The following is a 21,709-nucleotide window of genomic DNA, read 5'->3' as shown; positions in this document are numbered from 1 at the left end:
TACCAGATTAGGGGAGAATCAGCATTCACCAGTTCCTCCCACCAGGGCCAGTAACGGAGTCTTTGCTCAAAGCTTTCCATCTCTGTAGAGCAGCAAGGTCCAGTGAGACACGGTTTACAATTGGATACAGCCGGGCTGGATGGAACCACCCGTTCTGCGTAATGCTTGCTGGGTGACTGAGCCATATTCTCCAAGCCTGGCCTACCTCCCAAGACCATTGTGATGTTCAACGGAAAAGACAGAATCACGAACCACACACTGAGCTGCTTCGTGTGGAGGGTGGGATACAAATGCTCCAGCCAGACTTGGCCTCCTCAGCCACACATATCAGTATAGTCAAGCTACACCCCACCCCCAAAAAGGCTGAAAAGCACCAAACCTGTTCTCAGCTGCCTTCAGTGCCCTGCTGGCCCTCCAGAGAGAGCCCACACAATTTACTATTAGAACATCAGACTGCTTGAAGTTTCTGCCCCTTCTTTTTAAATTAATTGTCATAAACATTTGTACTTGGCAGCCAAGGAGTTGCTGTTCAAAAGAACTTCAGGCCAACTGGGTTAGAAGGGTACACACCACAAGCAGGCCTCTAAAATTACCAGGGACACACGCTTTTCTTGTTATGGTGGTTTCTGCGCTGAAAAGGGACACCAGACCTGGTGAGATCACTCTGCCAGGAGCACGTTGGATGGTCGATGCACTGCATCAGCTACTCCAACATTCCGGGGAGGCTCACACAATATCCTTTGACGAATGTAGGCAACCTTTCGTTCCAGGCGCAGAGGTCTGCTCGCCAGCTGTCAAGTCAGAGCCCGGAAATCTTTCTGCTCACAGGCACAGCCAGTAGATGGAAGGAACGGTGATTTGTTCTTAAAATGCCCGTGGGTGCTGAAAAAGTTATGCCGCAAGAGCCAGGCAATTTAAGCTCCCCTCAATTGCAACCCCCACGCAAGCAGAAACGACACTGCATACAGTTCACACAAGACACGGCCCCTTTTACAATGATGTAGTGGAGGAAATTTTATTACCCGGAAACGTATAACTGCGAAACCCAACACTGGGTGCACAACTTGGATGCCGGAGCATACAATTTATTTTTTATTTTTTTTTACTACTGGGAACACAGGAGTGCCTCAGACATTTTTGCTGTTATTTGTATAAACACGAACAGTCTCACACTCCAATACCAGGACACAACAGCAATCTCGAGAATCAAGTTACATCCAAGGAATTTTTTTTTCTCTGCACTTTAAACAATTAACCCCACAGTGTTTTATCTACCTAGATATGAGATTAATATAGAGAGAGAATGGGACACTGGACAACTGCTGCTCCGTTAATGTATGAACATGTCAAGTCTTATAAATAAAACATCCAGTAAAGAGAGAGAGAGAGAGAGATAGGAAGTTACAATTCTAGTTCATATTTATACATAAAGTACTCTAATGGGAAAATGGATGAAAAATTGCATGAGCTCCCCTCGAGTCTCTGCAGAAAAGGTCTGAGGGGAGCCCATCCGGATTGGTTGGTTGGTTTCAATATTGAAGTACACACAGGACGGACGAGTCACTAACATATATTGCGCATTTACAGGAGGTCAACTACCAAACTGATGACAACTGTACACGTGGTGTGGAGAGAGGAGAGAGAGGAGAGAGAGACCATTTTCATTCTGGAGCTTTGTTTTTCTTTTCCAATATTTTTCATTATTATTATTTTTTATACACACCGTATTCTGTGGCATTTTTTTAAAATTTAATTTACTTTGTGGAAAGAATAAGGGCCACGATGAGGCCATAGAGACCCAAGACTTCAGCGAAGATCAAGATTAGGATCATGCCCACAAATAACCTGGGCTGCTGCGCTGTCCCCCGTACGCCTGCATCGCCCACGATGCCGATGGCAAAGCCGGCAGCCAGACCGCTCAAGCCCACGCTCAGACCGGCACCCAGCTGAAGGAAACTCCTGGACAGGGGAAGACAAAGGGAGAGAAAGAGTGAACAGTGAACGTGGCCCAACTGTGACCAAAGAGCTCTGTTCCATCCTAGAGCGGCATCAGAATCCAGCAACTTCCTGGATGGTCAGATAAGCCAATGCACTTTGGCTGCTCTCCCTTTTTACAACACACAATTCTCACCCATTTATTCTCCTATAGCTCCAACTACCTGGGTCTAGGATACACAGTTCCATACAGACCTGGCCTAGTGCGGCTTGGGGTTCGACTGGCCCATGAACCTGGAACAACGCGATGCTTATGCCAAGGGGAACAGACCCAAGAAGGCCTTGGTCAGTCCCCAGGAAGTTAACACTCAAACCAGAATCTTGAGACTAGCAAGATGCATAACCTTTAGGCGGATCACAGCCTACTTTTTCCAGATGTTATGAGCATATCTCCCCTATGCAGATGTGACAAGGGGAGGAGTGAACAGCAGAGTTCACAAGGGCATTTGATGAAGGAAACACAGGGAAAAAATAATTTCTGAATGGTCTGTGCACGTTTCTTAACGTGCGGGGAGATGGCAGGTGTCGCTAAGGCAGCAAATGGGTTCCTGACAATACTTTGGAGTGGGGAGAGACAGTGTGAAACTAAATCGATTCCCTACTTCTGGAGCCCCCAACCTTCCTGAGCTTGAGGGCACAGTTGGAATCCTGACATGGGATAGTGGGCACAGCAACACAGAAAGAGGTGCCAGCCACGAAATTATTGCTGCAGCTGAACTTCAACAACAGTGCAGATCCTTGGTCGCTGCTACCAAAACATTAAAAAAATTATCTGCCTCCATATTGCTTTGCTAGGGCTCCACTCAACTTACTAGACTTCCTCAGTGTCACATGGCAAGCTCAACCCAGTATGGTTGCCATAAAGGATCTCTGGCTCCTATCACCCAGGTATATGTTACCTACGGCTGGTCCCACCGAATACCCTAGAATAGTGGCGCCGAACCTATGGCAGTCCAGATGACCATGGACTACAATTCCCATCAGCCCCTGCAAACATGGCCCATTGGCCATACTGGCAGGGGCTGATGGGAATTGTAGTCTATGAACATCTGGACTGCCATAGGTTCGCCACCACTGCCCTAGAAGGCCACGTTTCCCATATTCAGTGGCACAAAAAATAGGGACCACAACGACACCCGATAGAAGCAAGAGAGATTCGACATGATTTTTTTCTGCTTCTCAACAAGGAATGTTCTGGACAATCTGTCCTCTAACTCTCCTGATACTTTCAGACCATGCACCCAAGATGGCTTCAACTGCTACCCTGTCACACACAAATGCTAATTTGATCAAGCAAGGAGAAATGCACAGGGCTGGATCTGACAGGAGACCTTAGCAAAGAAAGAGAGCTGGTGCTACACAAAAGGGAATGTGGGATTATCTGAGCATAATGTTTGTTTCCTGGGGTATAGGAGGGGAAGGTAGGAAAAGATCCATCTCCACAAGCAGAGAGCTTATTGGATCCAGCCTGCCAGCTGGATCTACAGTTGTGCAAGATGTCATGGCTGGGTACATCCTTTCATCACAAGTCAAAGGCCAGCTACAACTTCTCATGAAAGTTTAAAGCCGATTGGGTTTCAGCCCGTTTCCAGGCTCGCAGGGAAAGAGTATGCGGAGGATTGGTTTACATGCGAGCTTCAAAAGAAGTAATCGCTGAATAATTCAGCACTTGGCTGCTGCAACACATGTCAGAGTTATTACGTATTTACATGTTTTTGCCATATCAAAGTGAAGGTTTCAGGAATAGCTTGGTAGAAAAAGCCAGGAAATCTTTTCCAAATGGGCTGGCCAGATGGCATAAATATCCAAGGAGCCAGTTTGGCGTATTAGAATTTGGGGAGAGGGCTGCAGGGGGCTGATCTTCACTATTCTGTATGACTTCAGATGTGTGTCTCTGAACACTGGGCTCCTGTTTTTCATGTCCATTCCAAACCCCACTGAATACACACAAGGCCTGAATACACACAGTAGTTTTGGGAAATGCTCTCATCAACCCATCCATTCCCAGGATGGCAGGTTGGCAATTTCCAGCTGCTTGAGTCCATTGCTACAATTTCCAGCTGCTTGAGTCCATTGCTACAGTTTATATTGCTGCAGTGGCAAAGCCATACGTTGCTCTCCCCGCACTGAAACACCTATAATGCAAAGTCGTCGATAGTTCTTACGGCAAAAGTCGGCTAACAATTACGCCCACCGGGTCAAAGCACAGATTCTCTTTTAGCCTTAGAAAAACTTATTTAACCGCTGGCTTGTATCCTGCGGCAGCACCAAGCCTACGGAATGGCAGGTGCGACTGTATAAGAACAAAAGTGTTGCTGATAGCTGTTTGAAGCAATATAAATGCTCGTTTATCGGAGTGCTATGTTTAACAATGCAAAAGTTTTGATGTAGCCACGACTGGGTGACCCTGGGCTAGTCACAGATCTTCGGAGCTCTCTCAGCCCCACCTACCTCACAGGTGTTTGTTGTGTGTGTGGGGGGGGGGGGAGGAAAGGAGTTTGTAAGCCCTTTTGAGTTTCCTACTGGAGAGAAAGGGGGGTATAAATCCAACTCTTCTTCTTCACTTAAAATAAGATTCTTTAATCTTAAAAGAGAATTGGACCCTGGGTGGGGGAGAAGCAGGCACTAGGAAGGTGTGGCGGATTAATTCACACATATCCCGACGTTTTTCCATGAGAAAAAGTGCAACAATGAAGACCTGCTATGACAGCTCTGTACTAACCAGCAGGTGCCCTTCTGTGAAAACATGGGAGGACTAATATATTAAATAGGTAAAAACAAGTTCTTATAACTACATCGATTTTGTATTTGGGCATTCCATTGAAACCGTACACTGTAGCTAGATATTTCTGTTTGGTTATGGGGCCCAAACTCTGTCGAGCTTTAACTCTTGCCAGATGTAACATTCTCCCCTCACCTACCGGTCGGGGTAATACAGAAAGTGCCTTTTAATGAAAGATCCTGTCCCTACAAAATCAATGTAGGAGCAGCAGTGGCGTAGGAGGTTAAGAGCTTGTGTATCTAATCTGGAGGAACCGGGTTTGATTCCTCGCCTCTTGCCAGCCTTTGAGCTGTTGAGGCTTTATCTTGGAGGAATTCAGATTTAGCCTCTGTACACTCCACCTACATCACGCCAGGCCGGAAGTGACCTTGGGCTCAAAATCCAGTTTCTCGGAGCTCCCTCAGCCCCACCTACCTCACAGGGTGTTTGTAGTGAGGGGGGAAGGGCAAGGAGATTGTAAGCCCCTTTGAGTCTCCTGCAGGAGAGAAACGGCTGGACAGATTGCCCCCAAATTTTCACATGACGTTCGTTCCTCCCTGTTGTGGGCAGGTAATTGGACCTTCAAATCGCTGAAAGTCCATACCTGAGCCAGGTAAAACGTCTTTTTCCTGGCACACCAGGCCATGAAGCCGACTGTGTTTAACTGTTACACTTAGAATGTTCGTGCACCATGTCTGTGGCCTGAGGGGTTGGTATGCCCTTACAATGTTCACGCATATGGCCAGAGATGAGCACTGAAAACAGTAAATAGGTAATACTGTTAGGTAATACGGGTGGAAGTGAAACACATAGACATTTTGCCGTGTGAGACATCAGGTGGGGTTCCCCCCCTCACACGCAGGTAACTTTCACTCTCTGTGCCTCACCCACTGCTACCACACAACACACATATTCTCATACACATCCAGCTCATCCTCACACACCTTACTAAAAGCGAGCTGGAGTTTGCCTTTTTCTTCTAAGAAAATCCGCAGGGTGGGGGCGAACCAACACTACTGGCTCCGCTTCTTTTGCACATGGCCCTTGAAGAACCCAGGGAGTTGGCCTCAATCTGAGCGCCTCACCACCCTGCCTCTGCTGCCTGACTAGGATAGCCTCCTAGCCCCAGTTCTGCCTTCCCCAAGCCAGGACTGTACGTGTCAACCAGCCTCATGGACAGCGGGATTCGCACTCTGGACAGTTCCACTGTGGAATGGAAAGGGTTACCTTTACTAAAAAAACAACACACCACCATATAACATTGTGAATTGATAAGGGAAAGAGGGATTCCCTTTGACCACCCCAAAAGGCTATGCTGCGGATCATTGGACCTGCATGGACATCTGTATGGGTTGCGGACTGTGATGAGAAGGACAATTGCCACACCAACGTGTGGCCGGGCCCCGCTACTTAAAAAAAAAAAAAAAGACCATCATTCACAGAATTGGCTCAGCACACAGCTGCACCTGAAGGCTTCAGTTTACTCAGCACATGGATATGCTTGCACATTGCAGGCACAGCCACAGATGGCAGAGAAGTGCGCGGCAGTGTTGTTCTGAATACAGACTCTTGTATGCTTCGGGCACAGAAGGGCCCACCAGCATGGTGTAGTGCTGTAGCAAGTATCAAAACATGCTACCTCTGCTCTGTGCTTTATGTTGACTGTAGCCCCCACTAACCATGTTTGCACAAAAAAGGTGGCACGGTTTGGATGAAGTGGTGGGCTTACTTCGTGTTCAGGAGGCTCTTGGATCCCTTGATCTTGAACATCATGCTACTTAGTGGGCCTTAGAGACTTCTAGCAGGAAATGCCACTGAGCATGTCTTTATGGAGATGCTGAGGGTAAGTCCTTGTATCCTGGCCATGTCTGAAGGAGTTACAGTGTTGGGCTAGGCCGGGTCAGAGAGCACCATATTCTATTCCCTTCTCTGCCGTGGAAGCTTACTGACTGGTCTGGAGCCGGCCACTGTTTGTCTCAGCCTAACCTACCTCACAAGGTGGCATAGTGGTTAAGAGCAGGTACACTCTAATCTGGAGAACTGGGTTTGATTCCCCGCTCTGCCACTTGAGCTGTGGAGGTTTATCTGGGGAACCAGATTAGCTTGTGCACTCCCGACACATGCCAGCTGGGTGACCTTGGGCTAGTCACAGTTCTTCGGAGCTCTCTCAGCCCCACCTACCTCACAGGGTGTTTGTTGTGGGGGTGGGGAAGGGAAAGGAGATTGTAAGCCCCTTTGAGTCTCCTTACGGGAGAGAAAGGGGGGATATAAATCCGAACTCTTCTTCTTCTCTAGAACGAGGACAATAGGAACACAGCAACTCCAGTTGCCTCCCAACCAAGGTGCTTACTTGTATAGCGTGATGTCGACCGTGAGGGAGGTGGCGATGAGGACTGCCACTACCAGGCCGTAGATTGCTATGATGCCTGCCATGACCACAGGGATGATGGACTTCATGATCAGCTCTGGCCGCATGACGGACATGGCTGCAATACCTGTCCCGCTCTTCGCTGTGCCATATGCGGCGCCCAAGGCTGGAAGAAAGGAGAGAGAGAGAGAGAGAGAGAGAGAGAGAAGCCACGGTTAATCACTGAGCTCACCAGACCCAGGGACAGGGTGTTCCCATACGTCCAGGGAGCAGGCAGCCAGCACCACCCCCTCCACACAATGCTGAAGATATGTTTTACTGGGCCCACAACATGCTGCAGACCAGTTAGCTCTGCAACACGGATACTACTCATCGCTTTCCAGATGTGGCGAAGAGCCTGCTTGTCAACCCCCCCACCCGCCAAAAGAAAAGATTAGCTTGCTGCAATGTCTGGCTGAAGCACTGGAGTTCCCTTCCAAGAACAGACCAGCCACTCAGACAATGGACTTTGCATCTCGCAGTGCTTCAGGAAGCCCCTTCCTCAGAATCCCGAACAGTCAACACTATGTCAGCCGAGTGAACGCCAGGCTGAAGAGAAATACCATTTATGGAATTCGCGAACTGCCCGGGCTCGATTCTGTGGCAGGATCCCCTGGATTCTGCAATCACGTTCCTTCTCGGTGCAAAAAAAAGGGGAAAGAGTCATGTCGCCAAGAGCAAGACCGTTTTGCCAGCAATCCCAACCAAAGCGCTACACGCCACCGTGCTTTGCTTTTTGCATGCAAACGCTTTCAAAGTATTGGTGTGCCAAGGATACCATAGGCCAGGCCATTCTCCATGGTGGGCATCAGAGGAATGCTAGGAAAAAGGGATCTTATGGCCAGTCCCAAACACGCCCCCCCCCCCCCGCCACTACATTCTTCTCGAGCCAAGTTTTATCTCAGCAATGCCCAACGGTTTAAAGTCTAACCTGCTGCATAGACTGCAATGCTCCGCCGCTGAACTTTGAGTCAATAATCATATACTTGCTGGAGCAAAGGTTTTTTTTTTTTAAATGAGCTCTTTGCAGCCAGGCCACTGGGTACTGGCTTGTGCATTTGACCAGCCATGTTGACGTTTACACCAGGCATTCCCTGGGACTGCGCTCTGCCCGACCAAACGGGGCCTGCGCTGGGATACGCGTTATTCCCAGCATCAGTAATACCTACTCAGGAAGTACAAGAACAAAAATCTCATAAGAGGTGCTTCCTGTTACAGCTCAGCAGCCATTTATCCAGAGCATCATGATGTCCTGGGGGTTCAGGGGCAAAGCTGCGCTACACTTCCTGTCGCCGTTATAGTCTGTAAAACCTGCTTTGACTAGAGACCTCTGCTTCTCCACAGAGGGGTGAGCAGGAGCTACAGCATCTGACTCCTGGTTGGCATTTCGGAAAGGGCGCCCTGGCATCATGCCACAGCGGGACTGGCGACAGCCAACAGGTGCCACACATTGCACGTCACCATGCAGCTTATTGGCAGCCCTCGCTTTCAGAGTTGAGTACCAAGCCCAAAGTATGGGAAGTGGAGAAACCATTTATTTCCCTACTGGGGAATGGCAGAGAATAGAGGCAAAAACTGCTAGGATTTATTTGATTTATAGACCGCTCTCCCTGTAAAACGGGCTCAGAGTGGTGCGCAACAATAAATTAGACAGGTAAAGTCAACGACATAAAACAGCTGTATGATGGCGCCCATTCTTGTAACCTATGGATGCATCAGTAAAAAACAGCGGCAGACCAAAACAGGAGTTCTGTTACACCCCCCTCCCCCCATTTAGGACTCCAGTCGATGAGAGGACGTCCCAAGTGTTTCCTTTTCCACCTCTGGACCCACTGAAAGGGAAGTGGCTCCTCTTACAGCCCTCCTTCAGCCAAGCTGGCCCTTGATCCCATTTCCTAGCTAAAGCCATCTGGTCAGGCATGCCCAAGAAGTCAGGTCATTACCAGTCCATGTGCCAAATCACACCAAATCACAGCATAAATGTGGCACATCAGAGCACAGTGTTCAACCATGCCACATTAGCACTTGCCAGACACGGGTTTTAAGAGTATGCAGTGCCCATGGGGCAAAAACAGACCATCATAAACACTTCCCATTTCACACGCAGAACTCAGTATTGCTGAATGGACAGTACAAGAGTGGGTAACTGGAAAGCAGCAGTGGCGTAGCGGTTGAGAGCAGGTGCACTGTAATCTGGAGAACCAGGTTTGATTCCCCGCTCTGCTACTTGAGCTGTGGAGGCTTATCTGGTGAACTAGATTGGCCTGTGCACTCCATCACACAAGAGTTTGAATTTATATCCCCCCCTTTCTCTCCTATAAGGAGACTCAAAGGGGCTTACAAACTCCTTTCCCTTCCCCACCCCCACAACAAACACCCTGTGAGGTGGGTGGGGCTGAGAGAGCTCCGAAGAACTGTGACTAGCCCAAGGTCACCCAGCTGGCCTGTGCTGGAGTGCATAAGCTAATCTGGTTTCCCGGATAAGCCTCCACAGCTCAAGTGGCAAAGCAGGGAATCAAACCCAGTTCTCCAGATTAGAGTGTACCTGCTCTTAACCACTATGCCACCTTGTGTGGTAGGTTAGGCTGAGACAAACAATGGCCGGCCCAAGACCAGCCAGTGAGTTCCCATGGCAGAGAAGGGAATAGAATATGGTACTCTCTGACCTTATCCCAACACTGTAACTCCTTCAGACATGGCCAGGATACAAGGACTTACCCACAGGATCTCCATAAAGATATGCTCAGTGGCATTTCCTGCTAGAAGTCTCTAAGGCCCACTAAGTAGCATGATGTTCAAGATCAAGGGATCCAAGAGCCTCCTGAACATGAAGTAAGCACACCACTTCATCCAAACCGTGCCACCTTTTTTGTGCAAACATGTTTAGTGGGGGCTACAGTCAACATAAAGCACAGAGCAGAGGTAACATGTTTTGATACTTGCTGCCTTGGGGGCACTAATGGAGTGGAAAGGCAGCACAGAAATTCATCAGACAAAACCAGACAAACTACCTTTCTGCATCTTGAAGGCAACCCTGAGCTACTTAAAGCAAACTGCAACTAAATGACAAGGCAATTATTTCTGCACATTAAGCCCTTTGATTATGAGATCCCCACTTAAGTTGTGATGCCACTAGTAAGAATGTCCTTTTACAGCTGATATTCCTGCAAAGTTCTGATCTGTTTCAGTAGCTGAAGGTCCAGATGGGAGAAGCACTCCCAGCCGAGATAAGCCGGGGCGCATTTTCTGACTGGCAGCGCTGTGGAGTTCATGAAGCGACTGCATTGCTTTGTAGAGTCCAGCCACGCCTGAAGAGTGAAAGGTATGTTGTGAGCGATGTGTCCCATTCAAGACAACCGTGGGAAAGGCTCAAGTGCAAGCCCATAATTAAACGGGGATGAGCAGCACAGGAGTCTTCGATGGAGCCGCCAACCACAACTGATGCAAGGCTTCTTGCGCAAAAGGCTGTTCGAGGAAGCTCTTGCAATGACTAACCTAACGGACAAAGGCATTTCAAGAGCAGCTGCAAAATGGCTGCATGCAGCAGACGTGGTTTTCAATCCCAGAAGCATCACCGCTCCTGTAGCCACTCACAACCCTGAAAAGGCTTAAACTTCACACCCCCATCTTCGTCTGGGCCTGCAGGCTGCCCCGTTGTCAGATACAAGGATACTCAACTCCTCGGTGTAATCTAAGCTACTTAGACCGACCTGTTCCTAACAAGCTCACTACAGCTCTCTGGAGTCAGACTTGTCTGCTCACTGTACCACTGAAGTTGGAAGTCTGGCACTACAGATAGCTCCAGAGTCTCAAGCGGTTTGCCTTTTGATGGGCTGCATCACCCAACATAACCACATCAAGAGGCACTACATTCTTATGTTGTGGCTACCCCTTGCACACTGCAAATCTGCCAAGGGCACGGGCTTTTCCTACGTGCTTTTCCGTAAAGCATTACGCTTACACTGATGATGGCCCTGCTTAAAATCACCTGGCTCAAAATCTTCTGAGCATTTCTTCTTTCTTACAATATTCGGTAATCATGTTGGAATGGAGAACGCAACTGGAAAGCTGGCTTAAGAGGTACATTTCTACAGCTAACCTTTGGAAGGCTGCTTGTGTGTCCGCCTGGATTCTACGATCCAGCACCAGACAGCCAACATTTATTCTGCTGCGTTTCTAGTCCTCAAGCCTGTTGAACAAGATATGATGCAATGAGCACAGCACTTCCTTTCCACAGTTGAAGAACTATATGAAAAAAACACATGAACACCTTGAAGGATTCCATTTTTTCAGGGTTTTTAGCAAAATACACAGCTGTAAGCACCAGGTTACTGGTATTATTGACTTAGAACTTATGAACGCCTCTTCCAGTTAATGCCGGCAACTCTGATGTTAGCTGGGACAGATGTTCCAGCGGTTTAGCAAACAACTGCTTGTTTTTCTCATATGGGAGGGTTCCAGCAACTCTATAGCTAGGTGGTTATTAAAATGATGACCCTTCAGATGTCTTATGAGCCTGAGATGCATTCCTAAACTCTTACAAGCTTTTATGTGATCACCTGAAAGTTCATAGGTTGAACAAATCGTTTCAGCTATCATGTGATGGTTCTCTATTTGCAAAGGCTAAAAAAATGAAAGGCAGGCTTTTAACTCAGGGCTGGGCACATCTGGCAACTCCCACTCCTGTGCCAATGCTCAGGAAATCAACCGTGGACTTCCTAGAGCACTGGTGAACCAATAATCAATACATGTGCTTTTTTCCATGTGCCTCAAGTCCATTAAAGAGTCAGGATGAGCGCTAGTGCAAAAGAAGAATTTGGTTATTGGGCTGTAACTGTTGTTCTTTGGAAGGAAGCTGGATGAACCTGTTGTCAGCCAGATTTGCAAAGCACACACAATGCAGACGGCTCATTGGCCATGCCTGCTTCCTTCTTCTTTGGAGCCCACCTTTGGTCCCCATCCAGGAGACAGAGACAGGAGATACCAACTTAACCACAAAATGACATCCAGAAATTAGTAAGCAAGGCTTTGCTCCAACCAACGTGGTGAGCAAAATGAGTCAGGAAACCCTAGCCTTTGCGGCTCACAACAAAGTTCAGCCAGGTTAGTTGTCCCTGGGAGGAAGAGAAGCCATGTTGCATAATGACAGAGCTCTGCCTAGTCCTCTGGCAAAACAAACCAACACGAAATCGATTTCTTCTTCAAGGCGACCTGTGAAAGTATGAGAATTAAGACTGAAAAGCTTACGCTCAGATTCGTCAGCTAAAAGACATTCAAAATGTCTGGTACTCCTGAATTTATGAAGTTCACCTAACCCTAACACCTCTGAGCTGGCCATTTAAGAAAAGAGAATTTCTGCATAATTTGTATAGGAGCTCAGGATTACAGAGGCATGCAGGCAGTGAAACTGCCTGTATTCACCCTTCACCTGAACAGCATTCACTGGACAGAAAGTGACAGTAAGCCACACATTCAGGTTTCTTCTGGCATCTCAAGAAGAAGAAGAGGAGTTTGGATGTATACCCCCCCTTTCTCTCCTGTAAGGAGACTCAAGGTGGCCTACAAGCTCCTTTCCCTTCCTTTCCCCACAACAGACACCTTGTGAGAAAGGTGGGGCTGAGAGAGTTCTGAAGAACTGTGACTAGCCCAAGGTCACCCAGCAGGAACATAGCAGAAACACATCTGGTTCACCAGATAAGCCTCCGCCACGCAGGTGGAGGAGTGGGGAATCAAACCCAGTTTTCCAGATCCCTATCAGGAATAAGGCGAGGTACAAATGAAGTAATTCAAACATACCTATTTTCAAAGGGCAGTAGAGCACTGAAAACCACTGAACAGGAAGATCTATTTCTTCCTATGGAAAGGAAGGCATTGCCACAATTCCCAGGCAGCTAATTTATCAGCCCAGCAAGCTGCAGTACCTTAAAGAAGTGAATAGGCTTCATACTCTAAAGCAAGAGTTTCCAACATTTTTCAGCCTGTGGGCACATTTAGAGTTCTGACAAAACAGGTGACGCATTTACTTACTATCTCCTCCATATCCTTTCCTCAAAGTGCAGCTTTGACATAAACCATATGTCACAGCAGTGATCCCGACTGTCCAGGCAGTACATCTTCACCAACAGCTAACCTGAACATCTGGTAGTAAGCAAGCTTCATTACTACAGAATGCTGAACTACAACTTTAAGCATAGTGTGCCGATTGAACGGTGCATCCAGACTCACTCTGGAAACAGTGGAATTCTAGCCACAGAACTTTGTCTTCTAGAAAGTTGGGAGCGCAGACCAAGCTCTGGAGCAGCAGTGGCATAGTGGTTAAGAGCAGGTGCATTCTGATCTGGAGGAACCGGGTTTGATTCCCCGCTCTGCTGCTTGAGCTGTGGAGGCTTATCTGGGGAATTCAGATTAGCCTGTGCACTCCCACACACACCAGCTGGGTGACCTTGGGCTAGTCACAGCTTTTCGGAGCTCTCTCAGCCCCACCCACCTCACAGGGTGTTTGTTGTGAGGGGGGAAGGACAAGGAGATTGTAAGCCCCTTTGAATCTCCTACAGGAGAGAAAGGGGGGATATAAATCCAAACTCCTCTTCTTCTACTTGCTTTGAGAGAAACCCGATCCTTAACTGGCTGGCTAGACTATTCAGTGTGGACCATCTGCACTAGGTGAAGACCCTGAAGAGTGTTGTTTACAACTGAAGCGCTTTGCAAACTGAATTTGTTTTGCAGCTAAATAACACCTGCCTTAAGGCATAGTGAAGTGAATGTAGTAAACATCTGTCTGAGTGGTTAACCAGTTGGTTAAACAAACCCTGCATAATTATTATTGCCAGTATAGGTGACAGGTTAGATCAGGGGTCCTCAACCTATTGGAGCCTGCAGAAATATCTACAATGGACACAGCATGGTGAACGTAGCAACAAATTGGCTACCACAAGAGGTGGGCCCAGCCCCATGACGATTGCTACAGCGTAACTTCAATAAAACAGCACAGATCCTTGTGTTGTGGGGGCATCTGAAGCCAAAGCTTCATTTTTCAAAAAAAATCTGCACAGCCAATCACAGGTCCAGAACTTTGTCAGGCAAAAGCCCTACCTACCCCCAGTCACTTCCTGAAAATACTTGGCGGTGTTGGTGGGCACCGTGACAGGGGCCCACGGACTACATGATATGGGAGCAGTACACGGCATTTCTAGTGACCTTGTCAATTCATCCCCTTCTGCCCAATTCATTCCCTTCTTGTAAGCTGTGTCAGCCAGTTTACATGGCAAGACTACTCACCACTCATCACCACCTGACAGCCACCCATACATTTTATCCAGTGGAACAACGAAAAAAAAAGATGACTTGCTGGAAGTCACTGAGTGCAGATGTAAATGTGAAGGTCACAGTGACCCTACGCATAGAGATATGCAAGTACTGCAGCTTACGTATCAACAAGCAGTTCGTAGGCATGGACAAGGAACCAGAACTAGCCAAGCCCTACAGTAGCTGTTTACCATCATCAGAAGGCAAGGGACAGGCCCAAGATAGGGGTGTTTATACAACATCGTTCCAGCATCTAGCTGGCTAGCGCTCAGCAAGCCGTATCTTATTGGGAATAAAACAGGTCTGACACAGCTTGCAAGGAACCAAGGGGGCACACCTTGGGGAAGAAAGCTGTGCCAGGCAGCCGAGGAAGACTGGCACGGCTGCATTAAGTCATCAATCTCCAGGCGTTGTTAATGCTGCCTCTGAGGAGCCAGCTCCCTGCCTCTTTATGTGGGGAGGATTCGCATCGAGACGTCTCTTTGTGCAGAGTGATGGAATCCCGGCTGGTGTGTAATAGGTAATATTGCCTGTGGGCGGTGGGAAGCATGTCCTGCAAGAGCTGTACATCGACGCCGAAGAATCTAGAGGTAACAAGCACAGTGAACAGAGTTCTCTCAATCCACATCCACACTCATGCCATTTTTACCTAGGGCAGAACGAGCAGCCTTCTACCCTACCGTTGTCCCTGGCCACCTTTGATCTGAGTACATTTGCTGTTAAGTACCGCTGGACAACAGAACAGGGATATTTCTGGACCACTGATTTTCACTTTGTTCTTTTGGCAAACTATTTTATATCGAAAATTTCAAACACACTGGCATGACATCAAGAAACATCTGTCACAAAGGGTTCCGGGGTCCCCTCTAACGGCACCCATCTGACTTGTTAAGTGTGGCTCTCAGCATACGACCCAAGAACAGGGAAAACATGGTAAAGTGAGGGAAGATTTCAGAAGATGGCTTCTGTGCCATTACTTGATCTGCTTTCCAAAGACAGTAAAGACCCCTTTTGCAAAAGCGTTCACTTCCCCAACCTCACTAACTCCACAGCTCTTGAGGGGAAGAAGTAATTTACATTCTCATTCCAACTGTCCCCTGCCCAATGCTCCTCTAGAGGCACAGGAGAACAACAGGTAGACAACCCAAGCACTAGCACGGGAACTAAGGCAGCTGTTCTGCTTACACCAGGCCTGAAGACTAACAGGATCCAACATCTCCACACCAGCAGGGGGATTCCCAGCCACGCCTGCAGGATCAAACTAAACGTCGCTGTTACCATCTGCAGGACTGCTTAGAAAGACAGTAAAGAATTGTAATGCAGTCCTAATGCACTGGCAGATGACTGAACTTGCTGTGAAGTCTGCCACTTGGGCCTGCCACACTGTTCAAGAAAAATCTTCAGGTACACAAAACCACTCACATTCCCGGTATTGAAGTCAGTAAGGTCGGGCTTTAGACATGGAGTAGCAATTAAAGCCTCCAAGCAAACTGCCTTCCCCAACCACCCAAACCATGCCCTCTTGCCAGCTCTGCCAAATAAAGTGGAACTCATGCCCAAGACGTAGTTAGGGATGCACCTCTAAAACAAGGAACGTTTTGTAACTGGAACATTATACACACAGACGCATCGATACTTGTGCCATATAATTACGTCCCAAGGGGGGGAGGGGGAGAGAGATTTCTCAATAAAGGGCTTTTTAGCAAGTATAGCTGGGAAAGAGGAAGTCCCAACATGAGACGGTCAACTCAATTGAGGAAACCACCGCCCTCAATGTGCAAGGCCTAAGCAACTATGTTAACAATAGGACATTTTGGAGGTAATTAATGGAAAGGGTCACCATAAGTTGGAAACAACTTAAGGTTACATATACACATGATATGCTTGCAGACTTGAATAGCTGTGATACAGTTTTATATTTGCTGCAATCAACTGGGTTACTCTGTCCAACAACCTTACAGGTGTAATTATAAGCCTGTACGCTCTTTGGCCATCGAGCGTACCCCATATTAACGGGATTCATGCAGCAACTGTCAAATCAGGCTTAGTGTCACAGGAGATCTGCCAGCAACTCAAAAACATATCCATGGTTTGGGTCTTAGTAAAGAGGAACAGTTTGTTCTGGGGATCATGTCTCGTTTAGTCCCACCTAAAGTCCTAACTCACTAACAAGTCAATTCAAAAACACAATAGGTTGTATCACTGTTTCAGCTCCAGAGTGCACAAATTCAACTTCTGAAGTCACCGTCAGTTTAACAACTTGCTTGCTAAGCCCATCCAGAAAGGCAAAAATGATTTTTTTTCTCCTGTATCACCACCTGCAGCAGAGACATTTCGGTATGTGGGTGGCTTCTCTCGGTGTTAAACACACACCAGCTTATTTTGGAGAGGTTGCTGTTTTATAATGTCATCCTATGCTCCAGTGACTCCAGTGTAAGCCCAGGGCATCACACTGCGCCCCACTGCAAGAACCAGGAGTCCAGATTTTATTCCAAAATAAGCTTTCGAGGTCCAAAGTCCGCCCTGGCCAAGAGGAAAGGGTTGTAGTCTGCACATGTTTGGATTAGAGCCTTGTCGGCACTTGGACCAGAGGACCACCATTTTGTTTCAGAATAACTCTAATGTCTTAAACAAGGCTTTGCGAAACAGGCCCAAATCGCTGCACTACGCAAGAATAAAGCCGTGGCAGGGGATTTCCATCGGTGGACAGCGCACTTCAACCTGAAAGCAAAACTGCACTGCATAATCTTGCGATTCAATTAAAGAAGCCAAGGGTGGCAAAGCAGGAAGGGAAGAAGAACAGAATACCTCCCCCCCCCCCCGCATCCAGTCACATGGTCAGCCAGGGGCTCCTTCACCAGCTGACTCCTACATGACGTCACCTTCGCTGCCCCCCAACTCTCCTCTCCCAAGGCTTGCCGAGCAGCAGCATCCTTCTCGAGCAGCAGCATCCTTCTCGTCGCCAACCCAATATCCCGGATGGGCCATCCGGCAGGAGCCAGGCGGAAAGAACCGAAGGGTTTCGGAAGGGAGAGAGCGAGGCTGCAGCAACGTGCTGTGCCCTGCCCCAGCTGGGCTGAGATTTCGCCCCCGCATTGCTGTCCTGTCTCTCCCTCTTCCCATCCATGCAGGAATCGCCCCAGCAGTCACCGGGTGGGGAAAGCCACTCCAATCAAGCCCTTTGCAGGGGAAACCCAGCCCTTGAAACTAGGGCAGGCTGGAACCAGGAAGAAGCCAGGCAGGAAAAGCAGGAAGCAGGCGGAGATATATGAAGGGATCGCTTTTCTGAAAGGAACATTTTCAAGCACCTGATAACCCTAAAAATAGTTTCCTTTTTTCTTCATCGATCGGCAGGGGAGACGACTGGACACAAAATCCTTAAAATCTCCCCCATTTTTTAATAACCTCCTGCTTTAAAAAAGGGTCTCTACGGAGGAGAAAAATGAATGTAAAACTTGTGCCAGATAAAAGAACTGGGAAAAAATACCAGCATGAGCTTTTCCGTAAAGGCCCAATTCTTTAGATGCTAAGCACTATCCGATATGGAGGGGTGGGGTACTGAGCTAGATAAGGGTACGGTATCACTACCGGGTGGTGACTCAGGAAGGGAAAGACGGTAAGCCAGAGATAAGCCAGAATGCGAGACACCCCCCCCCTTTCCAGCCTTATATTGCTCCCAATCTCAATGCACATAAGGGAACAGAATATGGATTCTCCAGCACCACTCGATCCAGAAGAGAAAGGACACCCAACGCAAAAGTCGTGCGAGATGAAAGTCACGAATCAAATAAAGGTTTTTAAAGGGGGAGAAAGGCAATGCCCTCAGCAGAGGGGCTCAAGGGCTGGTCAAGGCCAAGCGCTGCCATCTCACCCCCCTTCCCCCCCTGCAACAATACCATCTCCAGCAAAGGAGGGAGGGAAGAGTTAAGCCACCCCTGCTGCATCACCATCCATGCAGCGTGTCTCAGAGGAGGCCACCGTGTCCTCCTCGGTCAGTGGCCACAAGGCTGCACCCCCTCCCCTGGGGGAAAAAACAGCCCAGATGGTCCCATTGGAAAACCAACCCTCAGCCCAGCAGCTGACCCTTTGCACAAATGCCCCCTAATAAAACCCAACGCCAGTTTGCTCTCATCACAGTGACCCCCTCCCATTCCACCCAACCCCAGTTCCTCGTGGCTCTTGCATAGCTTACTCCCAACCCAGAGTCCCCCTCCCTTAGTAACATGCATTTGGGGGGGAGTGGGGGAACCGGAGCCTTAAATGACAGCTGTCACAAGGGTTGCAAAACCTTACAAGAAGCCCCCCCCCCGCCTTCCACAAAAACCCTTTCCATTCCCTGTTGCCATTTTCCTCTCCTTCACAGGATTGTGAAAGCTCCCTGCCCTAGAAACAGAACAAGGTTGGCAGAAAGGAAAGGCCCCCTCCCCATACGACCCAGCCCCAGTTCCCCAGAGATTACCCCCATCAGAGGGCCGCCGTCCTCTGGGGGGGGGGGAGCAGGAGCCTTCAATGAAAGCTCCATAGAAAAGCACCCCCCCCTTCCACCCAATGACCCAGCAACATGCATGACAGGCGGAACAGGGGCCTTAAACTGAAGCTCCTTAGGAAAGCAGCCCCCCCACCCCAATTCAACGACCCCCGGCCTTGGCCCAAGGTTCCCCCCCCCCCCATAGCCAGACCCCCTTCTCCCCTCGCCAGCCTCACCGCTGAAGACCATGGCAGCCGAGGCGCCCATGACGGCGAAGAAAGAGGAGTATTCCGGAGCGGAGGCCATGGCTGAGGCGAAAAAGGAGGGAGGGGAAAGAAAGAAAGGAGGGGAGGGCGGCTACGACGCGACCGAGGGAGGCTCCGGGAACAGGACGGGCAGCGCCTCCTCGCCTCCGCCCGCAATGCAATGACGCGTCCCGGGAAGAGGCCGGAGAAAAAACGACGCGGTTGCTTTTCTTTTTCTGGGTTGCAATATCTTGGGGTCTGTGTTTTTGTTCCCTGCAAAGCAGCCGCGCCGGCCTCCCGCTGCGTCCCTCCGCCTCTGCCCCCGCGGCTCGCTCTAAATACCCAGCCGCCGCAGGACAAAATGGCGGCCGGCCCGGGGGTCACGTGACCCGCGGCGGGCTCCTCCTTCTCCTCTCTCGGTCCCCCATTTTTTCCCCCCTCGACCCGGGACGTGCCAAGTTGGTGAAAAAGGGGGAGGGATTTACCCTTCTTTTATATTAAAACGAAGCTTATACGTATGTATGTACACACGGCGGGGGGGATGTCGTTTCGTTCAGAATATGGCTTTTTCGGATGTTTTGGCTTGGACGCGAAACGTCGCTAGTCTTTTTTTTTAACTCCCCCCTCCGCGCACGCTACTGTGGTTCGGTCGGCTGGGAGCGTCTCGGTTTCCTGCGCTCCTCAGGTGAGCGATGACGGGGCGGGGCCACTGTAACCCCGCCTACTTTGGTACTCTAAGGCCTAGGATGGGCCTAGGTAGCAGATGGAGATGGGACCCCACCAATTATGATTTTTGCCCTCCAAAGTATCATCGTTTCCCCCCCAAATCATCAGGAAATACTAGCAAAGAAAAATATGGGGCCACCAATAATATAGTCAATGGGCAGTAGGTTCAGTTCAGACCTACCCCAGTGCTCCACATAATGGGATGATGTAAATCATGGCAATAATAAATATGGTTCAGTGATAGTTGAGTGTGCAACTCCTTGATTTCACCAGTTAAATGCCGTAATGTTATTATTTGCAAAAGATCCCATACCATGCAGTTGTCAACTGACTTTTCATCTGGTTAAGAATCATCAGCTTTTGCCCCTGCCTTTTACCCAACACCAATCCTAAATTTGTGGTGAAGGCAGCCAAGAGATCTGGAGAAAAATGTCACTTTAAACTAGGCTTAATGTGTGGAAATGGGATGCTTTTCATAGCATGGGACCATGATAACATCTGGTAAATAACATCTGGTAAAGAGACAAGCATTTTTCCCTGCAAGAAGGGCAAGTAAAGACACCCATTTATACAACAGCTCTCAGTGGCTTGTTTACTCTTACATATTCAAAAGAACCTTAATTATTTTCTATGACCTCCATTTTATTTCTGGGGCTTTCATTTCCGACTTTGCTTTTAAAATTCTGCTTTTCAACCTCATCTCTCCACCCACATCTCTGACTTACTCAAATCAGTTTCTTTATTTAAATACAAGAAAGGAATCCATTTGCATTTCACACTTGTGACCTGCTGGGGACAGTGGCAATTGAGTAAAAAGAACAAATAAATGTGTGCTCTGTCTACAAACAATTTGCGTATTAATTTTGTTGTGAAATAGGGCACACACATAACCTTCACCCGTACCTATTTCTGCGCGTCCCTCATGTTTTCTGCCACAGTCAAACCCTTGCCTAGGCTGGCTATACCTGGTTAATTAGTACATCACTTTTTTTTTCTTAATCTGTGTACCTATTTCTACTGTAAACTGAACCATTTTATTGGCTGCAATGACATTGTTTTACTAAGAAATCCCTCATTTCATGGTTTTGCAAGTGTTTGCTAAGGTTGAACAAAGGTGTTGGGAGATTTCATGAGATAATCCTTCAGTGTTTTAAAAATGCTGATCGACACTGTGGGGGGTGTTTGTGAGAAAACCTCCCATGTGACAGTTATGACTGGAGTCAGGCAGCACCTTAGAGATGATTTGGTTTAGCATTAGCTTTTGCATGTCAGAGCTCACTTCCTCCGTTTGTTTATTTAATTTGTACCCCACCTTTTTCCCCAATGGGGGCCCGAAGTAGCTTACATAATCATCCTCATCTCCATTTTATCATCACACCAACCTTGTGAGGTAGGTTAGGCTCAAAGTCACCCACTGAGCTTCCATGGCATGAGGGGGTTCAGACCCCTAGATACTAGTTCAGCACTCTTAGGCACTACTCCACACTGGCTTTTGCATACATCTGCACATCCATGAGCTTGGTTAAATATCTTACCACTCGAATGTCCCCTTCCCTCAAAATGGAGGAGATGAGAAGGATGAAAGGCCCTTTCAGTCCCCATTGGAGTAAATGAAGTAAATAAATACAAATTCTATCATTAAAAGCAGCATAGAGAAGAGTGGTTGTTGCAGGTAAAACTGCAAGAATTAAACCATCCCTGATTCACAGGTTGAAATTCTCTTTTAAAAGATGTTAAGGACGTCTGTCCTGTCCCATGTAACAAAAGACTTGAGATGGTTTTCGCTTTCGAATCGTTCATTC

General features: G+C 48.2%; 1 protein-coding gene across 1 annotated transcript; it reads right to left on the bottom strand.

Annotated features, from left to right (window-relative positions):
• Positions 1-988: 988 nt before the first annotated feature.
• ATP6V0C (ATPase H+ transporting V0 subunit c) lies at positions 989-19,573 on the bottom strand. The gene is made up of 3 exons (XM_048493826.1): positions 19,173-19,573; positions 7,107-7,290; positions 989-1,959 (listed from the first exon to the last, which is right to left on the bottom strand). The coding sequence occupies exons 1-3, from the start codon at positions 19,240-19,242 to the stop codon at positions 1,755-1,757; spliced, it is 459 nt and encodes a 152-aa protein (XP_048349783.1). The 5' UTR covers positions 19,243-19,573; the 3' UTR covers positions 989-1,754.
• Between the last annotated feature and the right edge of the window lie 2,136 nt (positions 19,574-21,709).

Source organism: Sphaerodactylus townsendi, linkage group LG04, assembly GCF_021028975.2.
Source record: "Sphaerodactylus townsendi isolate TG3544 linkage group LG04, MPM_Stown_v2.3, whole genome shotgun sequence".
Taxonomy (NCBI): Eukaryota; Metazoa; Chordata; class Lepidosauria; order Squamata; family Sphaerodactylidae; genus Sphaerodactylus; species Sphaerodactylus townsendi.
This window is presented reverse-complemented; position numbering and strand designations above follow the sequence as displayed.

Coding starts and splice junctions, on each gene's coding strand:
- ATP6V0C (XM_048493826.1), bottom strand. CDS start 19,242: ATGGCCTCCGCTCCGGAATACTCCTCTTTCTTCGCCGTCATGGGCGCC. Junction 7,291..19,172: donor GGCTGCCATGGTCTTCAGCG/GTGAGGCTGGCG, acceptor CCTTTCTTCCAG/CCTTGGGCGCCGCATATGGC. Junction 1,960..7,106: donor GTCGACATCACGCTATACAA/GTAAGCACCTTG, acceptor TCCCCTGTCCAG/GAGTTTCCTTCAGCTGGGTG.